The sequence below is a fragment of the Cyanistes caeruleus genome, chromosome 33 (assembly GCF_971803275.1).
Source record: "Cyanistes caeruleus chromosome 33, bCyaCae1.hap1.1, whole genome shotgun sequence".
NCBI classification, from domain to species: domain Eukaryota; kingdom Metazoa; phylum Chordata; class Aves; order Passeriformes; family Paridae; genus Cyanistes; species Cyanistes caeruleus.
Window position 1 is genome coordinate 902,506 of NC_141734.1, and position 25,334 is coordinate 927,839.

Below are 25,334 nucleotides of genomic sequence, written 5' to 3' on the forward strand. Positions count from 1 at the left end.
CAATTGTTGAGGAAAAAATCCAATTTTGGTTCCAAAAATTCCCAATTTTGGGTCAAAAATTCCCAATTTTGGGTCAAAAAATCCCATTTTTGGGACAAAAATTCCATTTTTCTTGGTTAAAAACGCCTATTTGGGGTCAAAAATTCCAATTTTTTGGTAAAAAAAATCCAATTTTGAGCCAAAATTTCCCAATTTTGGGTCAAAAATTCCCAATTTTGAGGCAAAAATTCCCATTTTTGGGTTAGAAATGCCAATTTTTTTGTAAAAAATCCCAATTTTGGGTCAAAAAATCCCATTTTTGCATCAAAAATTCCAATTTTTTTTGGTAAAAACCCCCATTTTTGTGTCAAAAAAACCCATTTTTTTGTAAAAAATCCCAAATTTTTTGGTAAAAAATCCAATTTTGGGTCAAAAATTCCCATTTTTGGGTCAAAAATCCCAATTTTTTTGGTAAAAAATTCAATATTGGGTCAAAAATCCCAATTTTGAGCCAAAAATTCCAATTTTGAGCCAAAATTTCCCAATTTTGGGGCCGAAAAATCCGATTTTTGGGTCACAAATTCCAATTTTGGGTCAAAAATTCCAATTTTTTTGGTAAAAAATCCGATTTTGAGTCAAAAATCCCAATTTGGGGTCAAAAAATCCAATTTTTTTGGTAAAAAATTCCAATTTTGAGCCAAAAATTCCAATTTTGAGCCAAAAAATCCCATTTTTGTGTCAAAAAACCCAATTTTTTTTGTAAAAAATCCCAATTTTGGGTCAAAAATTCCCAATTTTTTTTTTGTAAGAAAAATCCAATTCTGGGCCCAAAAAAATTCCAATTTTGAGGCAAAAATTCCCAATTTTGGGGCAAAAAATCCCATTTTTGGATCAAAAATTACAATTTTTTTTGGTTAAAAACTCCAATTTGGGGTCAAAAATTCCAATTTTGGGTCAAAAATTCCCATTTTTGGGTCAAAACCCCCCATTTTTTTGTAAAAATTCCCAATTTTGGGTCCCAAAATCCCAATTTTTGGTCCAAAAATTCCAATTTTGAGTCAAAAAATCCCATTTTTGGGTCAAAAATTCCAATTTTTTTTGTAAAAAACCCAATTTTGAGTCAAAAATTCCAACTTTTTTTGGTTAAAAACCCCATTTTTGGGTCAAAAAATCCAATTTTTTTGGTAAAAACACCAAATTTTGAGTCAAAAATTCCCAATTTTGGATCAAAAATTCCAATTTTTTTTGGTAAAAAATCCAATTTTGGGTCAAAAAATCCAATTTTGGGTCCAAATTCCCATTTTTGGATCAAAAATCCCAAATTTTTTGGCAAAAAATCCAATATTGGGTCAAAAATCCTAACTTTGGGGCCAAAAAACCCCATTTTGGGGTCAAAAATTCCAATTTTTTGGTAAAAAATTCCAATTTTGAGCCAAAAATTCCAATTTTGAGCCAAAAAATCCCATTTTTGGGTCAAAAAACCCAATTTTTTTTGTAAAAACACCCAATTTGGGGTCAAAAAATCCAATTTTTGGATCAAAAATTCAAATTTTGGGTCAAAAAATCCATTTTTGAGCCAAAAAAACCCCATTTTTGTGTCCAAAACCCCCATTTTTTTTGCCCAAAACCCCAATTCCCGCGGGCGGCTTGGTGATTTCCGCGCCCCTCCCCCCCCGGGGTGTTTTTTTGGGGTGAATTCCGGGGATTTGGGGGCCGGACCTGGCCGTAATTCCAGGATCTCTCGGCGATTTGCTCCTCGGTGCCGTAGAAAATGCGGCCGCTCTCGTTCAGCACGTACTCGCTGAGCTCGCCGGTTTTCTCCATGAACACGGAATCTTCTGGAATCCCCCAAAAAAAATCCGGGAATTCGAATCAAAATTCCCAATTTTCCACCCAAAATTCCAAATTTCCACCCAAAAAAACCCAAAATTCCCAATTTTCCACCCAAAAACCCCAAAAATTCACAATTTTTGCCCCAAAATTCCCAATTTTCCCCCAAATTCAGGACACACTCGCTGAGCTCGCTGGTTTTCTCCATGAACACGGAATCTTCTGGAATCCCCAAGAAAAATCCGGGAATTCGACTCAAAATTCCAAATCTCCACCCAAAAAAACCCAAAATTCCCAATTTTCACCCCAAAATTCACAGTTTTCCCCCAAAAATTCCCAAATTCTACCTCAAAGAACCCAAAATTCACAATTTTCCCCTCAAAATTCACAATTTTTACCCCAAAATTCACAAATTCTACCTCAAAGAACCCCAAATTAGCAATTTTCGCCCCAAAATTCCCAATTTTTTCCCCAAAATTCCCGATTTTCACCCCAAAAAACCCAAAAATTCCCAATTTTTGCCCCAAAAATCCCAAATTTTCAGATTTCACCCCAAAGAACCCCAAAATTCCCAATTTTCCACCCAAAATTCCCAAATTCTACCTCAAAGAACCCAAAATTCCCAAATTTCACCCCAAAATTTTCAGATTTCACCCCAAAGAACCCCAAAATTTTCAATTTTTCCCCAAAATTCCCAATTTTCCCCCAAATTCAGGACACACTCGCTGAGCTCGCTGGTTTTCTCCATGAACACGGAATCTTCTGGAATCCCCAAGAAAAATCCGGGAATTCGAATCAAAATTCCCAAATTTCCACCCAAAAAACCCCAAAATTCACAATTTTTCCCCCAAAATTCCCAATTTTTACCCCAAAATTCACAATTTTTACCACAAAATTCCCAAATTCTACCTCAAAGAACCCAAAATTCCCAATTTTCACCCCAAAATTCACAATTTTTCCCCAAAATTTTCTAATTTTCCACCCAAAATTCCCAAATTTGAGCCCCCAAATGCAAAATTTCCAGGATTTTCCCCTCAAAATTCCCAATTTTCACCCCAAAATTCCCAATTTTTTCCCCAAAATTCCCAATTTTTGCCCCAAAATTCACAATTTCCCAGAAAAATTCCCAAATTCTACCTCAAAGAACCCAAAATTTCCAATTTTCCACCCAAAATTCCCAATTTTTGACCCAGAAATCCCGAATTTCTCCCCAAAATTCCCAAACTTCCCAAATTTCACCCCAAAATTTTCAGATTTCATCCCAAAGAACCCCAAAATTCCAAATTTTCGCCCCAAAATTCCCAATTTTCCCCCAAATTCAGGACACACTCGCTGAGCTCGCTGGTTTTCTCCATGAACACGGAATCTTCTGGAATCCCCCCAAAAAAATCCGGGAATTCGAATCAAAATTCCAAATCTCCACCCAAAAAAACCCAAAATTCACAATTTTCCACCCAAAATTCCCAATTTCTACCCCAAAATTTTCAGATTTCACCCCAAAAAACCCAAAATTCCCAATTTTTGTCCTAAAATTCCCGAATTTCACCCCAAAGAACCCAAAAACTCACAATTTTCCCCCAAAATTTTCCAATTTTCCTATCCAAATTCCCAATTTTTTCCCCAAAATTCTCAAAATTCCCAAATTTCATCCCAAAGAACACCAAAATTCACAATTTTCACCCCAAAATTCCCAATTTTCCACATAAAATTCCCAATTTTTGACCCAAAAATCCTGAATTTCTCCCCAAAATTCCCCAAATTCCCAAATTTTACCCCAAATTTTTCAGACTTCACCCCAAAGAACCCAAAATTCCCTATTTTCACCCAAAATTCAAAATTTTTCCCCAAAATTTTCCAATTTCCCCACAAAATTCCCAAATTTCACCCCAAAAAACCCAAAAATTCCCAATTTTCTGCCAAAATTCCCAATTTTCCTACCCAGAATTCCCAGTTTTTCCACCCAAAATTCCCAAATTCCCCCCAAAAAACCCCAAAATTCCCAATTTCCCCCAAAATCCACAATTTTTCCCCAAAATTCCCAATTTTCCCCCAAATTCAGGACACACTCGCTGAGCTCGCTGGTTTTCTCCATGAACACGGAATCTTCTGGAATCCCCAAGAAAAAATCCGGGAATTCGACTCAAAATTCCAAATCTCCACCCAAAAAAACCCAAAATTCCCGATTTTCACCCAAAAATTCCCAATTTTTCCCCAAAATTTTCCAATTTTCCTACCCAAATTCCCAATTTTCACCCCAAAATTCCCAAATTTCCCCCAAAATTTCCAATTCTGCCTCAGAGAACCCAAAATTCACAATTTTTCCCTCAAAATTCCCAATTTTTGCCCCAAAATTCCCAAATTCTACCTCAAAGAACCCAAAATTCCCAATTTTTCCCTCAAAATTCCCAATTTTTGTCCCAAAATTCCCAAATTTCCCAAATTTCGCCCCAAAATTTTCAGATTTCACCCCAAAAAACCTCAAAATTCCCAATTTTCTCCAAAATTCCCAATTTTCCCCCAAAATTCACAATTTCCCCCAAAATTTTCCAATTTTTACCCCAAAATTCACAATTTTACCCCAAAATTTCCACATTTCACCCCAAAGAACCCAAAAATTCCCAATTTCCCCCTCAAAATTCCCAATTTTTGACCCAAAATTCTCGAAATTTACCAAATTTTACCCCATATTTTTCAGATTTCACCCCAAAAAAACCAAAATTCCAAATTTTTGTCCTAAATTTCCCAAATTTCACCCAAAAGAACCCCAAAATTCACAATTTTTCCCCAAAATTTCCCAATTTTCCCCCAAATTCAGGACACACTCGCTGAGCTCGCTGGTTTTCTCCATGAACACGGAATCTTCTGGAATCCCCAAGAAAAAATCCGGGAATTCGAATCAAAATTCCAAATCTCCACCCAAAAAAACCCAAAATTCACAATTTTCCACCCAAAAACCCCAAAAATTCACAATTTTTGCCCCAAAATTCACAGTTTTCCCCCAAAAATTCCCAAATTCTACCTCAAAGAACCCAAAATTCCCAATTTTCGCCCCAAAATTCCCAATTTTCCACCCAAAATTGCCAAGTTTTCCCCAAAAACCCAAAATTCCCAAATTTTGTCCCAAAATTCCCAATTTCTACCCCAAAATTTCCACATTTCACCCCAAAAAACCCAAAATTCCAAATTTTTGTCCTAAAATTCCCAATTTTCACCCCAAAATTCCCAATTTCCCCTCAAAATTCACAATTTTTCCCCAAAATTTTCCAATTTTCCTACCTAAATTCCCAATTTTTCCCCAAAATTCCCAAATTTGAGCCCCCAAATGCAAAATTTCCAGGATTTCACCCAAAATTCCCAATTTTTGCCTCAATTTTTCCAAATTTCACCCCAAAATTCCCAAATTCTACTTCAAAGAACCCAAAATTCCCAGTTTTTCCCTCAAAATTCCCAATTTTTCCACCCAAAATTCACGATTTTCACCCAAAATACCCCATTTCCCCCAAAATTTTTCAATTTTTGCCACAAAATTCCCAAATTCCCCAAATTTCACCCCAAAATTTTCAGATTTCATCCCAAAGAACCCCAAAATTCCCAATTTTCCACCCAAAATTCCCAAATTCTACCTCAAAGAACCCAAAATTCCCGATTTTCACCCCAAAATTCAGAATTTTTGCCCCAAAATTCCCAATTTTTGCCCCAAATTCAGGACACACTCGCTGAGCTCGCCGGTTTTCTCCATGAACACGGAATCTTCTGGAATCCCCAAGAAAAATCCGGGAATTCGAATCAAAATTCCCAATTTTTTACCCAAAATTCCAAATTTCCACCCAAAAAAACCCAAAATTCCCAATTTTCCACCCAAAAACCCCAAAAATTCACAATTTTTGCCCCAAAATTCACAATTTTTCCCCAAAATTTTCCAATTTTCCTACCCAAATTCCCAGTTTTTACACCCAAAATTCCCAATTTTTCCCCCAAATTATCAAAATTCCCAAATTTCATCCCAAAGAACACCAAAATTCACAATTTTCACCCCAAAATTCCCAATTTCTACCCCAAAATTTCCACATTTCACCGCTAAAAACCCAAAAATTCCCCATTTTCCCCAAAAAATTCCCAATTTTTCCCCAAAATTCACAATTTTCCTACCCAAAATTCCCAATTTTCAGCCCAAAATTCACAGTTTTCCCCCAAAAATTCCCAAATTCTACCTCAAAGAACCCAAAATTCCCAATTTTCACCCCAAAATTCACAATTTTTCCCCAAAATTTTCTAATTTTCCACCCAAAATTCCCAAATTTGAGCCCCCAAATGCAAAATTTCCAGGATTTTCCCCTCAAAATTCCCAATTTTTTCCCCAAAATTCCCAATTTTTGCCCCAAAATTCCCAATTTTTGCCCCAAAATTCACAATTTCCCAGAAAAATTCCCAAATTCTACCTCAAAGAACCCAAAATTTCCAATTTTCCATCCAAAATTCCCAATTTTTGACCCAAAAATCCCGAATTTCTCCCCAAAATTCCCAAATTTCCCAAATTTCACCCCAAAATTCTCAGATTTCATCCCAAAGAACCCAAAAATTCCCGATTTTCACCCCAAAATTCAGAATTTTTGCCCCAAAATTCCCAATTTTTCCCCCAAATTCAGGACACACTCGCTGAGCTCGCTGGTTTTCTCCATGAACACGGAATCTTCTGGAATCCCCAAAAAAAAATCCGGGAATTCGAATCAAAATTCCCAATTTCCACCCAAAAAAACCCAAAATTCACAATTTTCGCCCCAAAATTCACAATTTTTCCCCAAAATTCACAATTTTTCCCCAAAATTTTCCAATTTTCCTACCCAAGTTCCCAGTTTTTACACCCAAAATTCCCAATTTTCCACCCAAAATTCACAGTTTTCCCCCAAAAAACCCAAAATTCACAATTTTCCTCCCAAAATTCCCGATTTTCACCCCAAAATTCCCAAATTTCCCCCAAAATTTCCAATTCTGCCTCAGAGAACCCAAAATTCACAATTTTCCCCTCAAAATTCCCAATTTTTACCCCAAAATTCACAAATTCTACCTCAAAGAACCCCAAATTAGCAATTTTCGCCCCAAAATTCCCAATTTTTTCCCCAAAATTCCCGATTTTCACCCCAAAAAACCCAAAAATTCCCAATTTTTGCCCCAAAAATCCCAAATTTTCAGATTTCACCCCAAAGAACCCAAAATTCCCAATTTTCACCCCAAAATTTTCAGATTTCACCCCAAAAAACCCAAAAATTCCCCATTTCCCCCAAAATTCCCAATTTTTCCCTCAAAATTCCCAATTTTTGTCCCAAAATTCCCAAATTTCCCAAATTTCGCCCCAAAATTTTCAGATTTCACCCCAAAAAACCCCAAAATTCCCAATTTTTTCCCCAAAATTCCCAATTTTCCCCCAAATTCAGGACACACTCGCTGAGCTCGCTGGTTTTCTCCATGAACACGGAATCTTCTGGAATCCCCAAGAAAAAATCCGGGAATTCGACTCAAAATTCCAAATTTTCCACCCAAAATTCCAAATTTCCACCCAAAAAAACCCAAAATTCACAATTTTTCCCCAAAATTTTCCAATTTTCCTACCTAAATTCCCAATTTTCACCCCAAAATTCCCAATTTCTACCCCAAAATTCACAATTTTTCCCCAAAATTCTCAAAATTCCCAAATTCTACCTCAAAGAACCCAAAATTCACAACTTTCCCCTCAAAATTCCCGATTTTCCACACAAAATTCGCAATTTTTGACCCAAAATTCCCAAATTTCCCAAATTTCGCCCCAAAATTTTCAGATTTCACCCCAAAGAACCCCAAAATCCACAATTTTCCCCCAAAATTCCCAATTTTCCACACAAAATTCCAAATTTTTTCCCCAAAATTCCCAATTTCCCCCCAAATTTTCCACATTTCCCCCAAAATTCCCAATTTTTGACCCAAAAATCCCAAATTTCTCCCCAAAATTCCCCAAATTCCCAAATTTCACCCCAAAATTTTCAGATTTCACCCCAAAGAACCCAAAATTCCCAATTTTCCACCCAAAATTCCCAAATTTCCCAAATTTTACCCCAAAATTCCCACATTTCACCCCAAAAAACCCAAAATTCCAAATTTTTGTCCCAAAATTCCCAAATTTCACCCCAAAAAACCCAAAAATTCCCAATTTTCCACCCAAAATTCCCAATTTTTGACCCAAAAATCCCAAATTTCTCCCCAAAATTCCCCAAATTCCCAAATTTTACCCCAAATTTTTCAGATTTCACCCCAAAGAACCCAAAATTCCCAATTTTCACTTCAAAATTCACAATTTCCCCTCAAAAAGACCCCAAATTCCCAATTTTTGCCCCAAAATTCCCAAATTTCCCCTCAAAATTTCCACATTTCACCCCAAAAAACCCAAAATTCCAAATTTTTGTCCTAAAATTCCCAAATTTCACCCCAAAGAACCCCAAAATTCACAATTTTTCCCCAAAATTTCCCAATTTTCCCCCAAAAATTCCCAATTTTGCCCCAAAATTCAGAAATTTTCCAAATTTCCCCCCAAAATTTTCAGATTTCATCCCAAAAAAACCCAAAATTCTCAATTTTCTCCAAAATTCCCAATTTTCCCCCAAAATTCACAATTTCCCCCAAAATTTTCCAATTTTCCCACCCAAAATTCACAATTTTACCCCAAAATTTCCACATTTCACCCCAAAAAACCCAAAATTCCAAATTTTTGTCCTAAAATTCCCAAATTTCACCCCAAAAAAACTAAAAAATTCCCAATTTTCAGCCTAAAATTCACAATTTTTGCCCTAAAATTCCCAAATTTCCCAAATTTCACCCCAAAATTTTCAGATTTCATCCCAAAGAACCCAAAAATTCCCAATTTCCCCCAAATTCAGGACACACTCGCTGAGCTCGCTGGTTTTCTCCATGAACACGGAATCTTCTGGAATCCCCAAGAAAAAATCCGGGAATTCGACTCAAAATTCCAAATCTCCACCCAAAAAAACCCAAAATTCCCGATTTTCACCCCAAAATTCACGATTTTTCCCCAAAATTTTCCAATTTTCCTACCCAAATTCCCAGTTTTTACACCCAAAATTCCCAATTTTTCCCCAAAATTCTCAAAATTCCCAAATTTCATCCCAAAGAACACCAAAATTCCCAATTTTCCACCCAAAATTCCCAATTTTCCACCCAAAATTCCCAATTTCTACCCCAAAATTTCCACATTTCACCGCTAAAAACCCAAAAATTCCCCATTTTCCCAAAAAAATTCCCAATTTTTCCCCAAAATTCACAATTTTCCCCCAAAAATTCCCAAATTCTACCTCAAAGAACCCAAAATTCCCAATTTTTCCCTCAAAATTCCCAATTTTTGTCCCAAAATTCCCAAATTTCCCAAATTTCGCCCCAAAATTTTCAGATTTCACCCCAAAGAATCCCAAAATCCACAATTTTCCCCCAAAATTCCCAATTTTTCCCCAAAATTCTCAAAATTCCCAAATTTCATCCCAAAGAACACCAAAATTCACAATTTTCACCCCAAAATTCCCAATTTTCCACATAAAATTCCCAATTTTTGACCCAAAAATCCCGAATTTCTCCCCAAAATTCCCCAAATTCCCAGATTTTACCCCAAATTTTTCAGATTTCACCCCAAAGAACCCAAAAATTCCCAATTTTCTCCAAAATTCCCAATTTTCCCCCAAAATTTCCAATTTTTACCCCAAAATTCACAATTTTACCCCAAAATTTCCACATTTCACCCCAAAAACCCAAAATTCCAAATTTTTGTCCCAAAATTCCCAATTTTTGACCCAAAATTCTCAAAATTCCCAAATTTTACCCCAAATTTTTCAGATTTCACCCCAAAAAACCCAAAATTCCAAATTTTTGTCCTAAAATTCCCAAATTTCACCCCAAAAAACCCAAAAATTCCCAATTTTCCACCCAAAATTCCAAATTTTTGACCCAAAAATCCCAAATTTCTCCCCAAAATTCCCCAAATTCCCAAATTTTACCCCAAATTTTTCAGATTTCACCCCAAAGAACCCAAAAATTCCCAATTTTCACCCCAAAACTCCCAATTTTCACCCAAAATCTCCAAATTTCACCCTAAAATCCCCCATTTTCCCTCAAAATTCCAAAATTTCCCATTTTTGCCCCAAAAATCCAAAATTTCACCCCAAAAAAACCCCAAAATTCCCGATTTTTTCCACCCAAAAATTCCCAAATTTTCCCCATTTTTTCCTCATTTTTTCTTCATTTTTCACCCAATTTTTTCCCAGATTTTTCCCAAAATTCCAGTTTTTAAATTTTTCCCAAAATCCCCGTTTTTCACCCCAAAATCCCCACCAAGAACATCCCAAAATCCCATTTTTCCCCCTTTTTTTTTCCATATTTTTCCCATTTTTTCCCATTTTTTCCCCATTTTTCACCCAATTTTTTCCCCGATTTTTCCAAAAATTCCAATTTTTTAATTTTTCCCAAAATCCCCGTTTTTCACCCCAAAATATCTCAAAAACTTTTGAAAAGCACCAAAAAAAATCCGATTTTTTCCCATATTTTCATCATTTTTTCCCCGTTTTTCACCCAATTTTCACCCAATTTTTTCCCAATTTTTCCCCAAAATCCCAATTTTTATCATTTTTCCCAAAATCCCATTTTTTCACCCCAAAAAATCTCAAAAACCCTTGAACAACACCAAAAAAAAATCCCATTTTTCCCCTTTTTTTCCCATTTTTCCCCAATTTTCACCCAATTTTTCCCCAAAATCCCCATTTTTATCATTTTTCCCAAAATCTCATTTTTTCACCCCAAAATATCTCAACAAACCTTCAACAACACCAAAAAAATCCCATTTTTCCCCTTTTTTTTCCCATATTTTCATCATTTTTTCCCCATTTTTTCCCCAATTTTCACCCAATTTTTTCCAGATTTTTCCCAAAATCCCAATTTTTATCATTTTTCCCAAAACCCCCGTTTTTCGCCCCAAACCCTCACCGGGACACCAGGGGTTGAAGAGCAGCACCAAAAAAATCCCATTTTTCACATATTTTCATCATTTTTTCCCCATTTTTTCTCCATTTTTTACCCAATTTTTTCCCAGATTTTCCCCAAAATCCCAATTTTTTCATTTTTCCCAAAATCCCCGTTTTTCACCCCAAAATATCTCAAAAACTTTTGAAAAGCACCAAAAAAAATCCGATTTTTTCCCATATTTTCATCATTTTTTCCCCAAAATTTACCCAATTTTCACCCGATTTTTTCCCAGATTTTTTCCCAAAATTCCAATTTTTATCATTTTTCCTAAATTCCTATTTTTTCACCCCAAAATATCTCAACAAACCCTTGAACAAAACCAAAAAAAATCTCATTTTTTTCCCATATTTTCATCATTTTTTCCCCAATTTTCACCGAATTTTTTCCCAATTTTTTCCCAAAATTCACATTTTTTCATTTTTCCCAAAATCCCCGTTTTTCACCCCAAAATCTCCAACAAACCTTCAACAACACAAAAAAAATCCCATTTTTTCCCATATTTTCATCATTTTTTCCCCATTTTTTCCCCAATTTTCACCCAATTTTTTCCCAGATTTTTCCCAAAATCCCAATTTTTATCATTTTTCCCAAAACCCCCGTTTTTCAGCCCAAAGCCTCACCGGGACACCAGGGGTTGAAGAGCAGCACCAAAAAATCCCATTTTTCACATATTTTCATCATTTTTTTCCCATTTTTCATCCGATTTTTTCCCCGATTTTTCCCCAAAATCCCAATTTTTTTAATTTTCCCAAAATCCCCGTTTTTCACCCCAAAATACCTCAAAAACTTTTGAAAAGCACCAAAAAAAATCCGATTTTTTCCCATATTTTCATCATTTTTTCCCCATTTTTCACCCAATTTTCACCCGATTTTTTTCCAGATTTTTTCCCAAAATCCCAATTTTTTAATTTTTCCCAAAATCCCCGTTTTTCACCCCAAAACCTCACCGGGACACCAGGGGTTGAAGAGCACCAAAAAAATCCCATTTTTCCCCTTTTTTTCCCATATTTTCATCATTTTTCACCCAATTTTCACCCAATTTTTCCCAGATTTTTCCCCAAAATTCACATTTTTTCATTTTTCCCAAAATCCCCGTTTTTCACCCCAAAATCCCCAACAAACATTTCACAACACCTAAAAAAATCCCATTTTTCCCCCTTTTTTTACCATTTTTCGGCCGTTTTTTCCCCATTTTTCGTCCAAATTTCACCGGATTTTTTCCCCGATTTTTCCCCAAAATTCCAGTTTTTTTAATTTTCCCAAAATCCCCGTTTTTCACCCCAAACCTTCACCGGGACACCAGGGGTTGAAGAGCAGCACCAAAAAATCCCATTTTTCCCCTTTTTTTCCCATATTTTCATCATTTTTTCCCCAATTTTCACCCAATTTTTTCCCAGATTTTTCCCCAAAATTCACATTTTTTCAATTTTTCCCAAAATCCCCATTTTTTTGCCCCAAAATATCTCAACAAACCTTCAACAACACCTAAAAAATCTCATTTTTTCCCCTTTTTTTCCCATTTTTTCCCCATTTTTCGTCCAAATTTCACCGGATTTTCTCCCAGATTTTTCCCCAAAATCCCCATTTTTATCATTTTTCCCAAAACCCCCGTTTTTCGCCCCAAACCCTCACCGGGACACCAGGGGTTGAAGAGCAGCACCACGTCGTTGTCGGCCTCGAAGGGCGCGGCGAATTCCCCGCTCTCCGTCCTCGTCCTGACGCTCAGCCGGTACCGACCAATGGGAGCCGTGGGCGGGGCCCGGAGCCCCACCCACAACACCTCACTTCCGGCCACGCCCACCAGCGGCTCGGCCACGCCCTCGTCAAGCTCCGCCTCCCAGCCCGAGGGGGAGGAGCCTCCGAGCGGGACCAGGACGTGAGTGCCCTTGGAGACCTGGGGGGTGGGGCCTGGGGAAGCCAAAAATTTTCACAAAATTCTCCCAAAATTCACCCAAAATTTTCCCCAAAATTCACCCAAAATTTCCCCAAAATTCACCCAAAATTTCCCCAAAATTCACCCAAAATTTCCCCCCAAAAAATCCCGAAATTTTCACAAAATTCCCCAAAATTCACCCAAAATTTCCCCAAAATTCACCCAAAATTTCCCCCCAAAAAATCCCGAAATTTTCACAAAATTCCCCAAAATTCACCCAAAATTTCCCCAAAATTCACCCAAAATTTCCCCCCAAAAAATCCCGAAATTTTCACAAAATTCCCCAAAATTCACCCAAAATTTCCCCCAAAAAAATCCCGAAATTTTCACAAAATTTCCCATAAAAAATCCCAAAATTTCTCCAAATTTGTACAAAATTTTCACAAAATTTCCCCAAAAATTCCCAAAATTCACCCAAAATTTCCCCCAAAGTTCACCCAAAATTTCCCCCCAAAAAATCCCGAAATTTTCACAAAATTTCCCCCAAAAATTTTCCCAAAATTCCCCAAAATTCACCCAAAATTTCCCCCAAAATTCTCCCAAAATTTCCCCCCAAAAATTCCAAAAATTTCTCTAAATTTTCACAAAATTTTCACAAAATTTCCCCAAAATTTCCCCAAATTTCCCAAAATTTCCCCCAAATTTTCCCAGAATTTTCCCATAATTCACCAAAATTTCCCCAAATTTCCCAAAAAAATCCCCAAATTCACACCAAATTTACAAAATTTCACAAAATTTTCTGAAATTCCCCCAAAATTTCCCAAAATTCCCCAAAATTGTGAATTTTGGAGCGCCAATCCCGGCCCGTGAGAGCCCTTGGAGACCTGGGGGGTGGGGCCTGGGGAAGCCAAAAATTTTCACAAAATTCTGCAAAATAAACCCAAAATTTCCCCAAAATTCACCCAAAATTTCCCCAAAATTCACCCAAAATTTCCCCCCCAAAAAATCCCGAAATTTTCACAAAATTTCCCATAAAAAATCCCAAAATTTCTCCAAATTTGTACAAAATTTCCCCCAAAATTTTGACAAAATTCCCCAAAATTCACCCAAAATTTCCCCCAAAGTTCACCCAAAATTTCCCCCCCAAAAAATCCCGAAATTTTCACAAAATTTCCCCCAAAAATTTTCCCAAAATTCCCCAAAATTCACCCAAAATTTCCCCCAAAATTCACCCAAAATTTCCCCCCAAAAATTCCAAAAATTTCTCCAAATTTTCACAAAATTTTCACAAAATTTCCCCAAAAATTTTCCCAAATTTCCCAAAATTTCCCCCAAATTTTCCCAGAATTTTCCCATAATTCACCAAAATTTCCCCAAATTTCCCAAAAAAATCCCCAAATTCACACCAAATTTACAAAATTTCACAAAATTTTCTGAAATTCCCCCCAAATTTCCCAAAATTCCCCAAAATTGTGAATTTTGGAGCGCCAATCCCGGCCCGTGAGAGCCCTTGGAGACCTGGGGGGTGGGGCCTGGGGAAGCCAAAAATTTTCACAAAATTCTGCAAAATTCACCCAAAATTTCCCCAAAATTCACCCAAAATTTTCCCAGAATTTTCCCAAAAATTTCCAAAAAATTCCCAAAAATTTCCCCAAAAAACTCCCAAAAATCCCAAAATTTACCCAGAATTTTCCCAGAATTTCCCTCAAATTTTTTAAAAATTTCCCCCCAAAAATCCCAAAATTTTCCCAAAATTTCCCCAAAATTTCCCATAAAAATTCCCAAAATTTCTCCAAATTTGTGCAAAATTTCCCCCAAATTTTCCCCAAAATTCACCAAAATTCCAAAAATTTTTACAAAATTTCCGCCAAAATTCCAAAAATTTTCCCAAAGTTTTCCCAGAATTTTCCCAAAATTTCCCCAAAATTTCCCATAAAAAATCCCAAAATTTCTCCAAATTTGTACAAAATTTCCCCCAAAATTTTCACAAAATTCCCCAAAATTCACCCAAAATTTTCCCAGAATTTTCCCAAAAATTTCGAAAAAATTCCCAAAAAAATTCCCAAAAATTTGCCCAAAAAACTCCCAAAAATCCCAAAATTTACCCAGAATTTTCCCAGAATTTTCCTCAAATTTTTTAAAAATTTCCCCCCAAAAATCCCAAAATTTTCCCCAAATTTTCCCAAAATTTCCCCAAAATTTCCCATAAAAATTCCCAAAATTTCTCCAAATTTGTACAAAATTTCCCCCAAAATTTCCCCCGAATTTTCCCCAAAATTCACCCAAAATTTCCCCCAAATTTTTACAAAATTTCCCCCAAAATTCCAAAAATTTTCCCAAAGTTTTCCCAGAATTTTCCCAAAAATTCACCCAAAATTCCAAAAATTTCCCTAAAATTTTCCTCAAATTTTCCCAAAATTTCCCATAAAAAATCCCAAAATTTCTCCAAATTTGTACAAAATTTCCCCAAAATTTTCACAAATTTCCCCAAAATTCACCCAAAATTTCCCCCAAAAAATCCCAAAATTTTCTCCAAATTTTCACAAAATTTTCACAAAATTTTCCCCAAAAATTTTCCCAAAAATTCCCAAAATTCACCCAAATTTTCCCCAAAATTCACCCAAAATTTCCCCACCAAAAATCCCAAAATTTCCCCCCCCAAAAAATACAAAAATTTCCCCCAAAATTCCCCAAAAAAATTTCCCAAAAATTCCAAAATTCCCCAAAAAATTCTCCAAAATTTCAAAAAAAAACCCCCAAAAATCCCCAAAAAAAACCCCCAAAATTCCCCAAAATTCCCCAAAATTCCCCAAAAAAATCACAAAAAATCCCCAAAAAAATCCCCCAAAAAATCCCAAAATTCCCCCCAAAAAATATAAAAAAAATTCCCAAAAATCCCCCAAAATTCCCCAAAATTCCCAAAAAAATCCACCAAAAATCCACAAAAAATCCCCCCAAAAATTCCCAAATTTTCCCCAATTTTCCCCCTCCCCAAAACCCCAAAATTCCCCAAAAAATACAAAAAAAATTCCCCAAAAATCAAAAAAAATTCAAAAAAATCCTCCAAAAAAAATCCCAAAAATCCCCAAAATTCCCCAAAAAATCCCAAAAATTCCCCAAAAAATTCCCCAAAATTTCCAAAAAAAATCCCCAAAATCCAAAAAAAATCCCCAAAATCCCCCCAAAATTCCCAAAAATCCCCCCAAAAAATCCCAAAAAATCCCCAAAATTCCTCCCAAAATTCCCCCAAAAAAATCCACAAAAAATCCCCAAAATCCCCCAAAAATTCCCAAATTTTCCCCAATTTTCTCCTCCCCAAAACTCCAAAATTCCCCCAAAAAAATTCCAAAAAAATCCTCCAAAAAAAAATCCCAAAAATCCCCAAAATTTCCCAAAATTCCCCTCAAAAAATAAAAAAAAATTCCCTAAAAATCCATCAAAATTCCTCCCAAAAATCCCCAAAATTCCCAAAAAAAATCCAAAAAAAACCCCCAAAATTCCCAAATTTTCCCCAATTTTTCCCCTCCCCAAAACCCCAAAATTCCCCAAAAAATCCCAAAATTCCCCCCAAAAAATAAAAAAAAATTCCCTAAAAATCCCTCAAAATTCCTCCCAAAATTCCCCAGAATTCCCAAAAAAAATCCCCAAAATCCCAAAAAAATCCCCAAAATCCCCCAAAAATTCCCAAAAATCCCCCCAAAAAATCCCAAAAAATCCCCCAAAATTCCTCCCAAAATTCCCCCAAAAAATCCACAAAAAATCCCCAAAATCTCCCAAAAATTCCCAAATTTTCCCCAATTTTCTCCCTCCCCAAAACTCCAAAATTCCCCCAAAAAAATACCAAAAAAATTCCCCAAAAATCAAAAAAAATTCAAAAAAATCCTCCAAAAAAAAATCCCCAAAATCCCCAAAATTCCCCGATTTTTTTCCCATCTCCCAAACCCCCAAAATTCCCAAAATTCCACCCAAAATTCCCCAAAAAAATTTCTCACAATTCCCTCAAAAAATCCCAAAAATTCCCCCCAAAAATCCCAAAAATTCCCAAAATTTCCCCCCAAAAAATCCAAAAAAATTCCCCCAAAATTTCCAAAAAATTCCCAAAATTTACCCCAAAAAATCCAAAAAAATTCCCCCCAAAAATCCCAAAAAATCCTAAAAATTCCCAAAAAATTCCCAAAAAAATTCCCAAAATTCCCCAAAAAATCCCCAAAAATTCCTCCCAAAATTCCCAAAAATTCCCAAAAAAAATCCACAAAAAATCTCTAAAAAACCCAAAAAAATCCCCCAAAAATCCCAAAAAACCACCAAAATATCCCCAAAAAATCTCCCCACAAAATCCCAAAAATTCTCCAATCCCCAAAAATTCCTCCCAAAAATCCCCAAAATTCCCCAAAAAAATCCCAAAAAAATCCAAAAAAAATCCCCAAAATTCCCAAATTTTCCCCAATTTTTCCCCTCCCCAAAACCCCAAAATTCCCCAAAAAATCCCCAAAATTCCCCCATAAAATAAAATAAAAATTCCCCAAAAATCCCCCAAAATTCCTCCCAAAATTCCCCAAAATTCCCCAAAAAAATCCACAAAAAATCCCCAAAATCCCCCCAAAAATTCCCAAATTTTCCCCAATTTTCCCCCTCCCCAAAACCCCAAAATTCCCCCCAAAAATATCAAAAAAATTCCCCAAAAATCCCAAAAAATCCTCCAAGAAAAATCCCAAAAATCCCCAAAATTTCCCAAAAAATCCCAAAAATTCCCCAAAAAATTCCCCAAAATTCCCAAAAAAAATCCCCAAAATCCCCCAAAAATTCCCAAAAATCCCCCCAAAAAATCCCAAAAAATCCCCAAAAAATCCCCCAAAATTCCTCCCAAAATTCCACAAAAAATCCCCAAAATCCCCCCAAAAATTCCCAAATTTTCCCCAATTTTCTCCTCCCCAAAACCCCCCAAAATTCCCCAAAAATCCCCAAAACTTCCCTTAAAAAATCTCCAATTTTCCCCCAAAAATCCCCCCCAAGGATCCCGAAAAATTCTCCAAAAAATCCCCAAAAAATCCAAATTTTTCCCCAATTCCCCCCCATCCCCAAAAACCCCCAAATTTCCCCCAAAAAAATTCCCAAAAAATTCCCAAAAAATTCCCCAAAATTCCCAAATTTCCTCACCCAGCGTCAGCTCCATGCAAATCTCGTCGCCCTCGCGGAGGGGGCGGGGCAAGGCCACGCCCACATGGAAGCGCTGCCCCCTCCTGACCACCAGGGGGCGCTGTGCGAACTCCTGCGTGTGATGAGCCACGCGATTGGCTGAGGAGCCGGGGCGGAGCCTGACGGGAGCCAATAGGCCTGCGAGGAGACGGGGAGGGGGCGGGGCTTAGCGCGGCCGCCATCTTGGCCAAAGGTATGAGGGGAAACAAGCGGTTTGGGCGGGAAAATTGGGATTTTGGGGTAAAATTGGGAATTTCGGGGCGGGATTTGACAATTTTTTGAGGAAAATGAATCTTTTTGGGTGGTGAAAGTGGATTTTTTTTTATTTTTACTGCAAAAAATCTTTTCGAGGTTTTTTTGGCGTTTTTCTCAGCGGAAAATGCGATTTTTTTGTTGTTTTTGGAGTTTTTTTACCCAAAAATTGGGAATTTTGAGGGAAAAAGTCGGGAATTATGGGTGGAAAACGAAGTTTTTGGGTGGTGAAAAGGGATTTTGGCGATTTTTGGCGCAAAATTTGATTTTTTCGTAATTTTTTTTTTGGTTTTTCTAGGTGAAAATTGTGATTTTTTTTTGGAGGGTTTTTACTCAAAAAATTGCGAATTTTGAGGGAAAAAGTTGGGAGATTTGGGCTGAAAATTGGGAATTTTGGGGGGAAAATGAAGTTTTTGGGTGGTGAAAGGAAATTTTGGTGATTTTTGGTGGAAAATTGGTTTTTTCGTAATTTTTGGGGGTTTTTCACGGCAAAAATTCTGATTTTTTTGAGGGTTTTTACCCAAAAATTGGCGATTTTGAGGGAAAAAGTTGGGGGATTTGGGCAAAAATTGGGAATTTTGTGTGGAAAATGAAATTTTTGGGTGGTGAAAGGGAATTTTGGTGATTTTTAGCACAAAACCTGATTTTTTTATAATTTTTTGGGATTTTTCGCAGTAAAAAAATGGGATTTTTTTGAGGGTTTTTACCCCAAAAAAATGGGGATTTTGAGGGGAAAAGTTGAGAAATTTGGGGCAAAAATTGGAGATTTTGGGTGGAAAATGAAATTTTTGGGTGGTGAAAGGGAATTTTGGCGATTTTTGGTACAAAATTTGATTTTTTTCCTAATTTTTTTTTTATTTTTCTTGTCAAAAATTGGCATTTTTTGAGGGTTTTTACCTGAAAAATTGGAATTTTTGAGGGATTTTGAGCCAAAAATGCGATTTTTGAGCCCAAAATTCGTCTTTGGGATGGAAAAATGGGAGGTTTTTAACCCAAATTTGTAGTTTTTTTGAGATAAAAATTGGCCAATGAGGAGGCGAGGAGGGGAAAAGGGGGCGGGGCTTAGCGCGGCCTAAGGAATCCTCATTTCCCCGCCCCCCCCGCTCCCAAAAACCTCAAGAAAATCCAAAAAAATCCCCAAAAAATCCCCATTTTTCCCAAAATCCCCTTTTTTTCCCCCAAACCCCTTTCCCCTCATCCCTAGCTCCCAACAACCCCCAAAAATCCCCCCCAAAAAACCCCAGAAACTGGGGAAAAAATCCCCAAAAAACCTCAAAAAAACCCCAAAAATCCCCAAAAAATCCCCCCAAAATATCCCAAAAAAATCCCCAAAAAAACCCCCAAAAAATCCCAAAAAATCCCAAAAAAATCCCCTTAAAATATCCAAAAAGATCCCAAAAAAATCACGAAAAAAATCCAAAAAAATAAAAAAAAAATTTAAAAAATCAGCAAAAAATCCCCAAAAATCCCCAAAAAATCCCCAAAAAATCACGAAAAAAATCCAAAAAAAATCCCAAAAAAAATCCCAAAAAAATCCCAAAAAAATCCAAAAAAAATCCCAAAAAAAATCCCAAAAAAATCCCGAAAAAAATCCAAAAAAATCCAAAAAAATCCCGAAAAAAACCCAAAAAAAAAATCAAAAAAAAATCCCGAAAAAAATCCAAAAAAACCCAAAAAAATCCCAAAAAATCCCCAAAAAACTCCCCAAAAATCAGCAAAAAATCCCAAAAAAATCACGGAAAAAATCCAAAAAAAATCCCCAAAAAATCCCGAAAAAAACCCAAAAAATCACCAAAAAAATCCCAAAAAAATCCCAAAAAATCCTAAAAAAATAAAAAAAAATCCGAAAAAAATCCAAAAAAATCCCAAAAAAATCCCAAAAAAAATCCCCAAAAAATCCCCAAAAAAATCCAAAAAAAATCCAAAAAAATCCCAAAAAAATCCAAAAAAAATCAAAAAAAAAAAAAAAAAAAATCCGAAAAAAACCCAAAAAAATCCCAAAAAAATCCCAAAAAAAATAAAAAAAATCACGAAAAAAATCCAAAAAAAATCCCAAAAAAATCCCCCAAAAAATCCCAAAAAAATCCCAAAAAAATCCCAAAAAAATCCCAAAAAAATCACGAAAAAAATCCAAAAAAAATCCAAAAGAATCACCAAAAAATCCCCAAAAAAACCCCAAAAATCAGCAAAAAAATCCCCAAAAATCAGCAAAAAATCCCCAAAAAATCACGAAAAAAATAAAAAAAAAAATCAATAAAAAATCCCGAAAAACATAAAAAAAAACCCAAAAAAATCCTAAAAAAATCCCAAAAAAATCACGAAAAAAATCCCAAAAAATCCCAAAAAAATCACGAAAAAAATCCAAAAAAAATCCCAAAAAATCCCCAAAAAAAACCCCAAAAATCAGCAAAAAATCCCCAAAAAATCCTAAAAAAATCCCAAAAAAATCCCAAAAAATCCCAAAAAATTCACAAAAAATCCCCAAAAAATCCCCAAAAATCAGCAAAAAATCCCAAAAAAATCCCGAAAAAAATCCCAAAAAAATTCCCAAAAAAATCCCAAAAAAATCACGAAAAATATCCAAAAAAAATCCAAAAAATCCCCAAAAAATTCCCCAAAAATCAGCAAAAAATCCCAAAAAAATCCCAAAAAAATCCCAAAAAAATCACAAAAAAAATCCAAAAAAAATCCCAAAAAATCCCCAAAAAATCCCTAAAAAATCCCAAAAAAATCACGAAAAAAATCCCAAAAAAATCCCAAAAAAATCCAAAAAAAATCCCGAAAAATCCCAAAAAAAATCCCAAAAAAATAAAAAAAAAATCCCCAAAAAATCCCAAAAATCCCCAAAAAATCCCCAAAAAAATCCCCAAAAACCCCCAAAAAATCCCCCAAAATCCCCAAACCCCCCCCCAATTTCCCATCCCCCCAACCCCCCCGTTTCTCCCCCCGAACCCCGTTTCCCCGCCGCTCTCACCGGGCCGCAGCGGCTGCTCCCCTCTCCTGCCGCCCAGCTCGGCGGGGTTGGGCTCCCACTCCCGCTCCCGCTCGCGGTTCCCGCAGCAGCCGCAGCAGCCGCTCCCCGCCAGGCGGCGCCAGCGCGCGCGGCGCGCGGGAAACCCCGCGGGAGGGGGCGGGGCCGGGCCCAGCGCCCCCTCCAGGCGGACGGAGGAAAAACGGCCCCGGTCCCGGCGGGGGTCGGGCATGGCCTGGAACGGAGCAGAATGGACCAGTACAGACCAGTATAAACCAGTATGGACCAGTATGGACCAGTATGGACCGGTACAAACCAGTATGGACCAGTATGGACCGGTATGGACCGGTATAAACCAGTATAAACCAGTATGGACCAGTATGGACCGGTATAAACCAGTATGGACCGGTATAAACCAGTATAAACCAGTATAAACCAGTATGGACCGGTATAAACCAGTATGGACCAGTATGGACCGGTATAAACCAGTATGGACCGGTATAAACCAGTATGGACCAGTATGGACCAGTATGGACCGGTATAAACCAGTATGGACCAGTATAAACCAGTATGGACCGGTATGGACCGGTATAAACCAGTATAAACCAGTATGGACCAGTATGGACCGGTATAAACCAGTATGGACCAGTATGGACCGGTATGGACCGGTATAAACCAGTATGGACCAGTATGGACCGGTATAAACCAGTATGGACCGGTATAAACCAGTATGGACCGGTATAAACCAGTATGGACCGGTATAAACCAGTATGGACCAGTATGGACCGGTATAAACCAGTATGGACCAGTATGGACCGGTATAAACCAGTATGGACCAGTATAAACCAGTATAAACCAGTATAAACCAGTATGGACCGGTATGGACCAGTATGGACCGGTATGGACCGGTATGGACCGGTATAAACCAGTATGGACCAGTATGGACCAGTATGGACCAGTATAAACCAGTATGGACCAGTATGGACCAGTATGGACCAGTATGGACCAGTATGGACCGGTATAAACCAGTATGGACCAGTATGGACCAGTATGGACCAGTATAAACCAGTATGGACCAGTATGGACCAGTATGGACCGGTATAAACCAGTATGGACCAGTATGGACCAGTATGGACCAGTATGGACCAGTATGGACCAGTATGGACCAGTATGGACCGGTATAAACCAGTATAAACCAGTATAAACCAGTATGGACCAGTATAAACCAGTATAAACCAGTATAAACCAGTATGGACCAGTATAAACCAGTATAAACCAGTATAAACCAGTATGGACCAGTATAAACCAGTATAAACCAGTATGGACCAGTATGGACCAGTATGGACCAGTAACCCCTGTTGGGCTCCCAGTATAGACCAGTTCTGTCCCAGTACAAACCAGTAACCCCTCCCAGTGCTCCCAGTATAAACCAGTAACCCCTCCCAGGCTCCCAGTCCCAACCCGGAAGCTGCTCCCAGTGCTCCCAGTCCCTCCCAGTTCCCTCCCAGTCCCTCCCAGTCCCTCCCAGTCCCTCCCAGTTCCCCCAGGCCGGGCCTGTCCCAGCAGCTCCTCCCCCGCCAGACCAGTTCTCCCAGTTTGCCCAGTTCCACCCCCCGCGCCTCCCTCCCAGTGCTCCCAGTTTGCCCAGTGCTCCCAGTAACCCCAGTAACCCCCTCCCAGTGCTCCCAGTGCTCCCAGTAACCCCCTCCCAGTGCTCCCAGTGCTCCCAGTGCTCCCAGTAACCCCCCCAGTGCTCCCAGTGCTCCCAGTGCTCCCAGTGCTCCCAGTAACCCCCCCAGTGCTCCCAGTTTGCCCAGTAGCCCCTCCCAGCGCTCCCAGTTACCCCCTCCCAGTGCTCCCAGTAGCCCCAGTTGCCCCTCCCAGTGCCCTCCCAGTTTGCCCAGTTTGCCCAGTTGCCCCTCCCAGTGCTCCCCGTGCCGCCCAGTGCTCCCAGTTTGCCCAGTAGCCCCCTCCCAGTGCTCCCAGTGCTCCCAGTAACCCCTTCCCCGTGCTCCCAGTCAAACCAGTAACCCCCTCCCAGTGCTCCCAGTAACCCCCTCCCAGCGCTCCCAGTGCTCCCAGTGCTCCCAGTGCTCCCAGTGCTCCCAGTGCTCCCAGTAACCCCCCCAGTGCTCCCAGTTTGCCCAGTAACCCCCTCCCAGTGCTCCCAGTAGCCCCAGTTGCCCCTCCCAGTGCCCTCCCAGTTTGCCCAGTTTGCCCAGTTGCCCCTCCCAGTGCTCCCAGTCAAACCAGTAACCCCCCCAGTGCTCCCAGTAACCCCCTCCCAGTGCTCCCAGTAACCCCCTCCCAGTGCTCCCAGTAACCCCCACCAATGCTCCCAGTGCTCCCAGTAACCCCTTCCCAGTGCTCCCAGTCAAACCAGTAACCCCCTCCCAGCGCTCCCAGTGCTCCCAGTAACCCCCTCCCAGTGCTCCCAGTGCTCCCAGTAACCCCCCCCCGACCTCCCAGCGCTCCCAGTAGCCCCAGTTGCCCCTCCCAGTGCTCCCAGTGCTCCCAGTAGCCCCAGTAGCCCCAGTAACCCCTTCCCAGCGCTCCCAGTCAAACCAGTAACCCCCCCAGTGCTCCCAGTAACCCCCTCCCAGTGCCCCCGGCGCTCCCAGTGCTCCCAGTAGCCCCTCCCAGTAACCCCCCCAGTGCTCCCAGTGCTCCCAGTCCTCCCAGTCCGCCCAGTTGCCCCATCCCAGCGTTCCCAGCGCTCCCAGTTGCCCCTCCCAGCGCTCCCAGTTTGCCCAGTTTGCCCTCCCAGCGCTCCCAGTTTGCCCCCCCAGCGCTCCCAGTGCCCCCAGGGCCTCCCCGGGGCGCTCCCAGTAACTCCCAGTAGCTCCCAGTTGCTCCCAGTACCTCTCAGTGGGCTCCCAGTAGCTCCCAGTAGCTCCCAGTGGCGGCGGACCGGGGAAAGGGGCGTGGCCAGAGGAAGGGGCGTGGTCACCGCAGGTCACGCCCCCTCCTCCTTGCTGGCTCACTATTTGGCAGGAGGGGCTCTACGGGTGGGGCAGTGGCTCACTATATGGCACCCTTCCCAGTTTAAACCAGTACAAACCAGTAAGGACGGAACCACCCCAAAACCCTTCCCGGTGGGTCCCGGAGTGCCCTGAGCGCCCTCCCAGTACAAACCAGTACAAACCAGTACAAACCAGTGCAAACCAATACCCCCCCCGATTCATTCCCGCTGGGCGCCGAGCCCCCTCCCAGTATAAACCAGTACAAACCAGTGCGCCAGAAACGCTTCCCAGACAGTCCCAGAGCATCCCCAACAGCCTCCCAGTATAAACCAGTACAAACCAGTATGTGGCAGGGGCTGAAGCGCGGGCTCACTATGTGGCAGGGGGTCCCTATGGGACATTCAATGGCTCACTATGTGGCAGGGGGGTCCCTATGGGCGGTACCAATGGCTCACTATGTGGCAGGGGGGTCCCTATGGGGCATTCAATGGCTCACTATGTGGCAGGGGGGGTCCCTATGGGGGTTTCAATGGCTCACTATGTGGCAGGGGGGTCCCTATGGGGGATTCAATGGCTCACTATGTGGCAGGGGGGTCCCTATGGGACATTCAATGGCTCACTATGTGGCAGGGGGGTCCCTATGGGGGTTTCAATGGCTCACTATGTGGCAGGGGGGTCCCTATGGGGGATTCAATGGCTCACTATGTGGCAGGGGGGTCCCTATGGGGGATTCAATGGCTCACTATGTGGCAGGGGGGTCCCTATGGGGGTTTCAATGGCTCACTATGTGGCAGGGGGGTCCCTATGGAGGTTTCAATGGCTCACTATGTGGCAGGGGGGTCCCTATGGGGGTTTCAATGGCTCACTATGTGGCAGGGGGGTCCCTATGGAGGTTTCAATGGCTCACTATGTGGCAGGGGGTCCCTATGGGCGGTACCAATGGCTCACTATGTGGCAGGGGGGTCCCTATGGGGGTTTCAATGGCTCACTATGTGGCAGGGGGGTCCCTATGGGACATTCAATGGCTCACTATGTGGCAGGGGGGTCCCTATGGGGGGGTACCAATGGCTCACTATGTGGCAGGGGGGTCCCTATGGGGGTTTCAATGGCTCACTATGTGGCAGGGGGGTCCCTATGGGCGGTACCAATGGCTCACTATGTGGCAGGGGGGTCCCTATGGGGGTTTCAATGGCTCACTATGTGGCAGGGGGGCACCTAT

General features: G+C 39.8%; 1 protein-coding gene across 1 annotated transcript in view; it reads right to left on the minus strand.

The window, feature by feature from the left end:
• TGM1 (transglutaminase 1) overlaps positions 1-24,462 on the minus strand; it is a 64,063-nt gene extending 39,601 nt beyond the window's left edge. Inside the window, exons 1-5 of the mRNA XM_086870858.1 lie at positions 24,015-24,462; positions 21,156-21,387; positions 17,891-18,067; positions 12,493-12,768; positions 1,699-1,817 (exon numbers count right to left, since the gene is read on the minus strand). Of these exons, the coding sequence (XP_086726984.1) occupies positions 1,699-1,817; positions 12,493-12,768; positions 17,891-18,067; positions 21,156-21,384 (801 nt within the window). The 5' untranslated portion in view covers positions 21,385-21,387; positions 24,015-24,462. The remainder of the gene's footprint in view (positions 1-1,698; positions 1,818-12,492; positions 12,769-17,890; positions 18,068-21,155; positions 21,388-24,014) is intronic.
• Between the last annotated feature and the right edge of the window lie 872 nt (positions 24,463-25,334).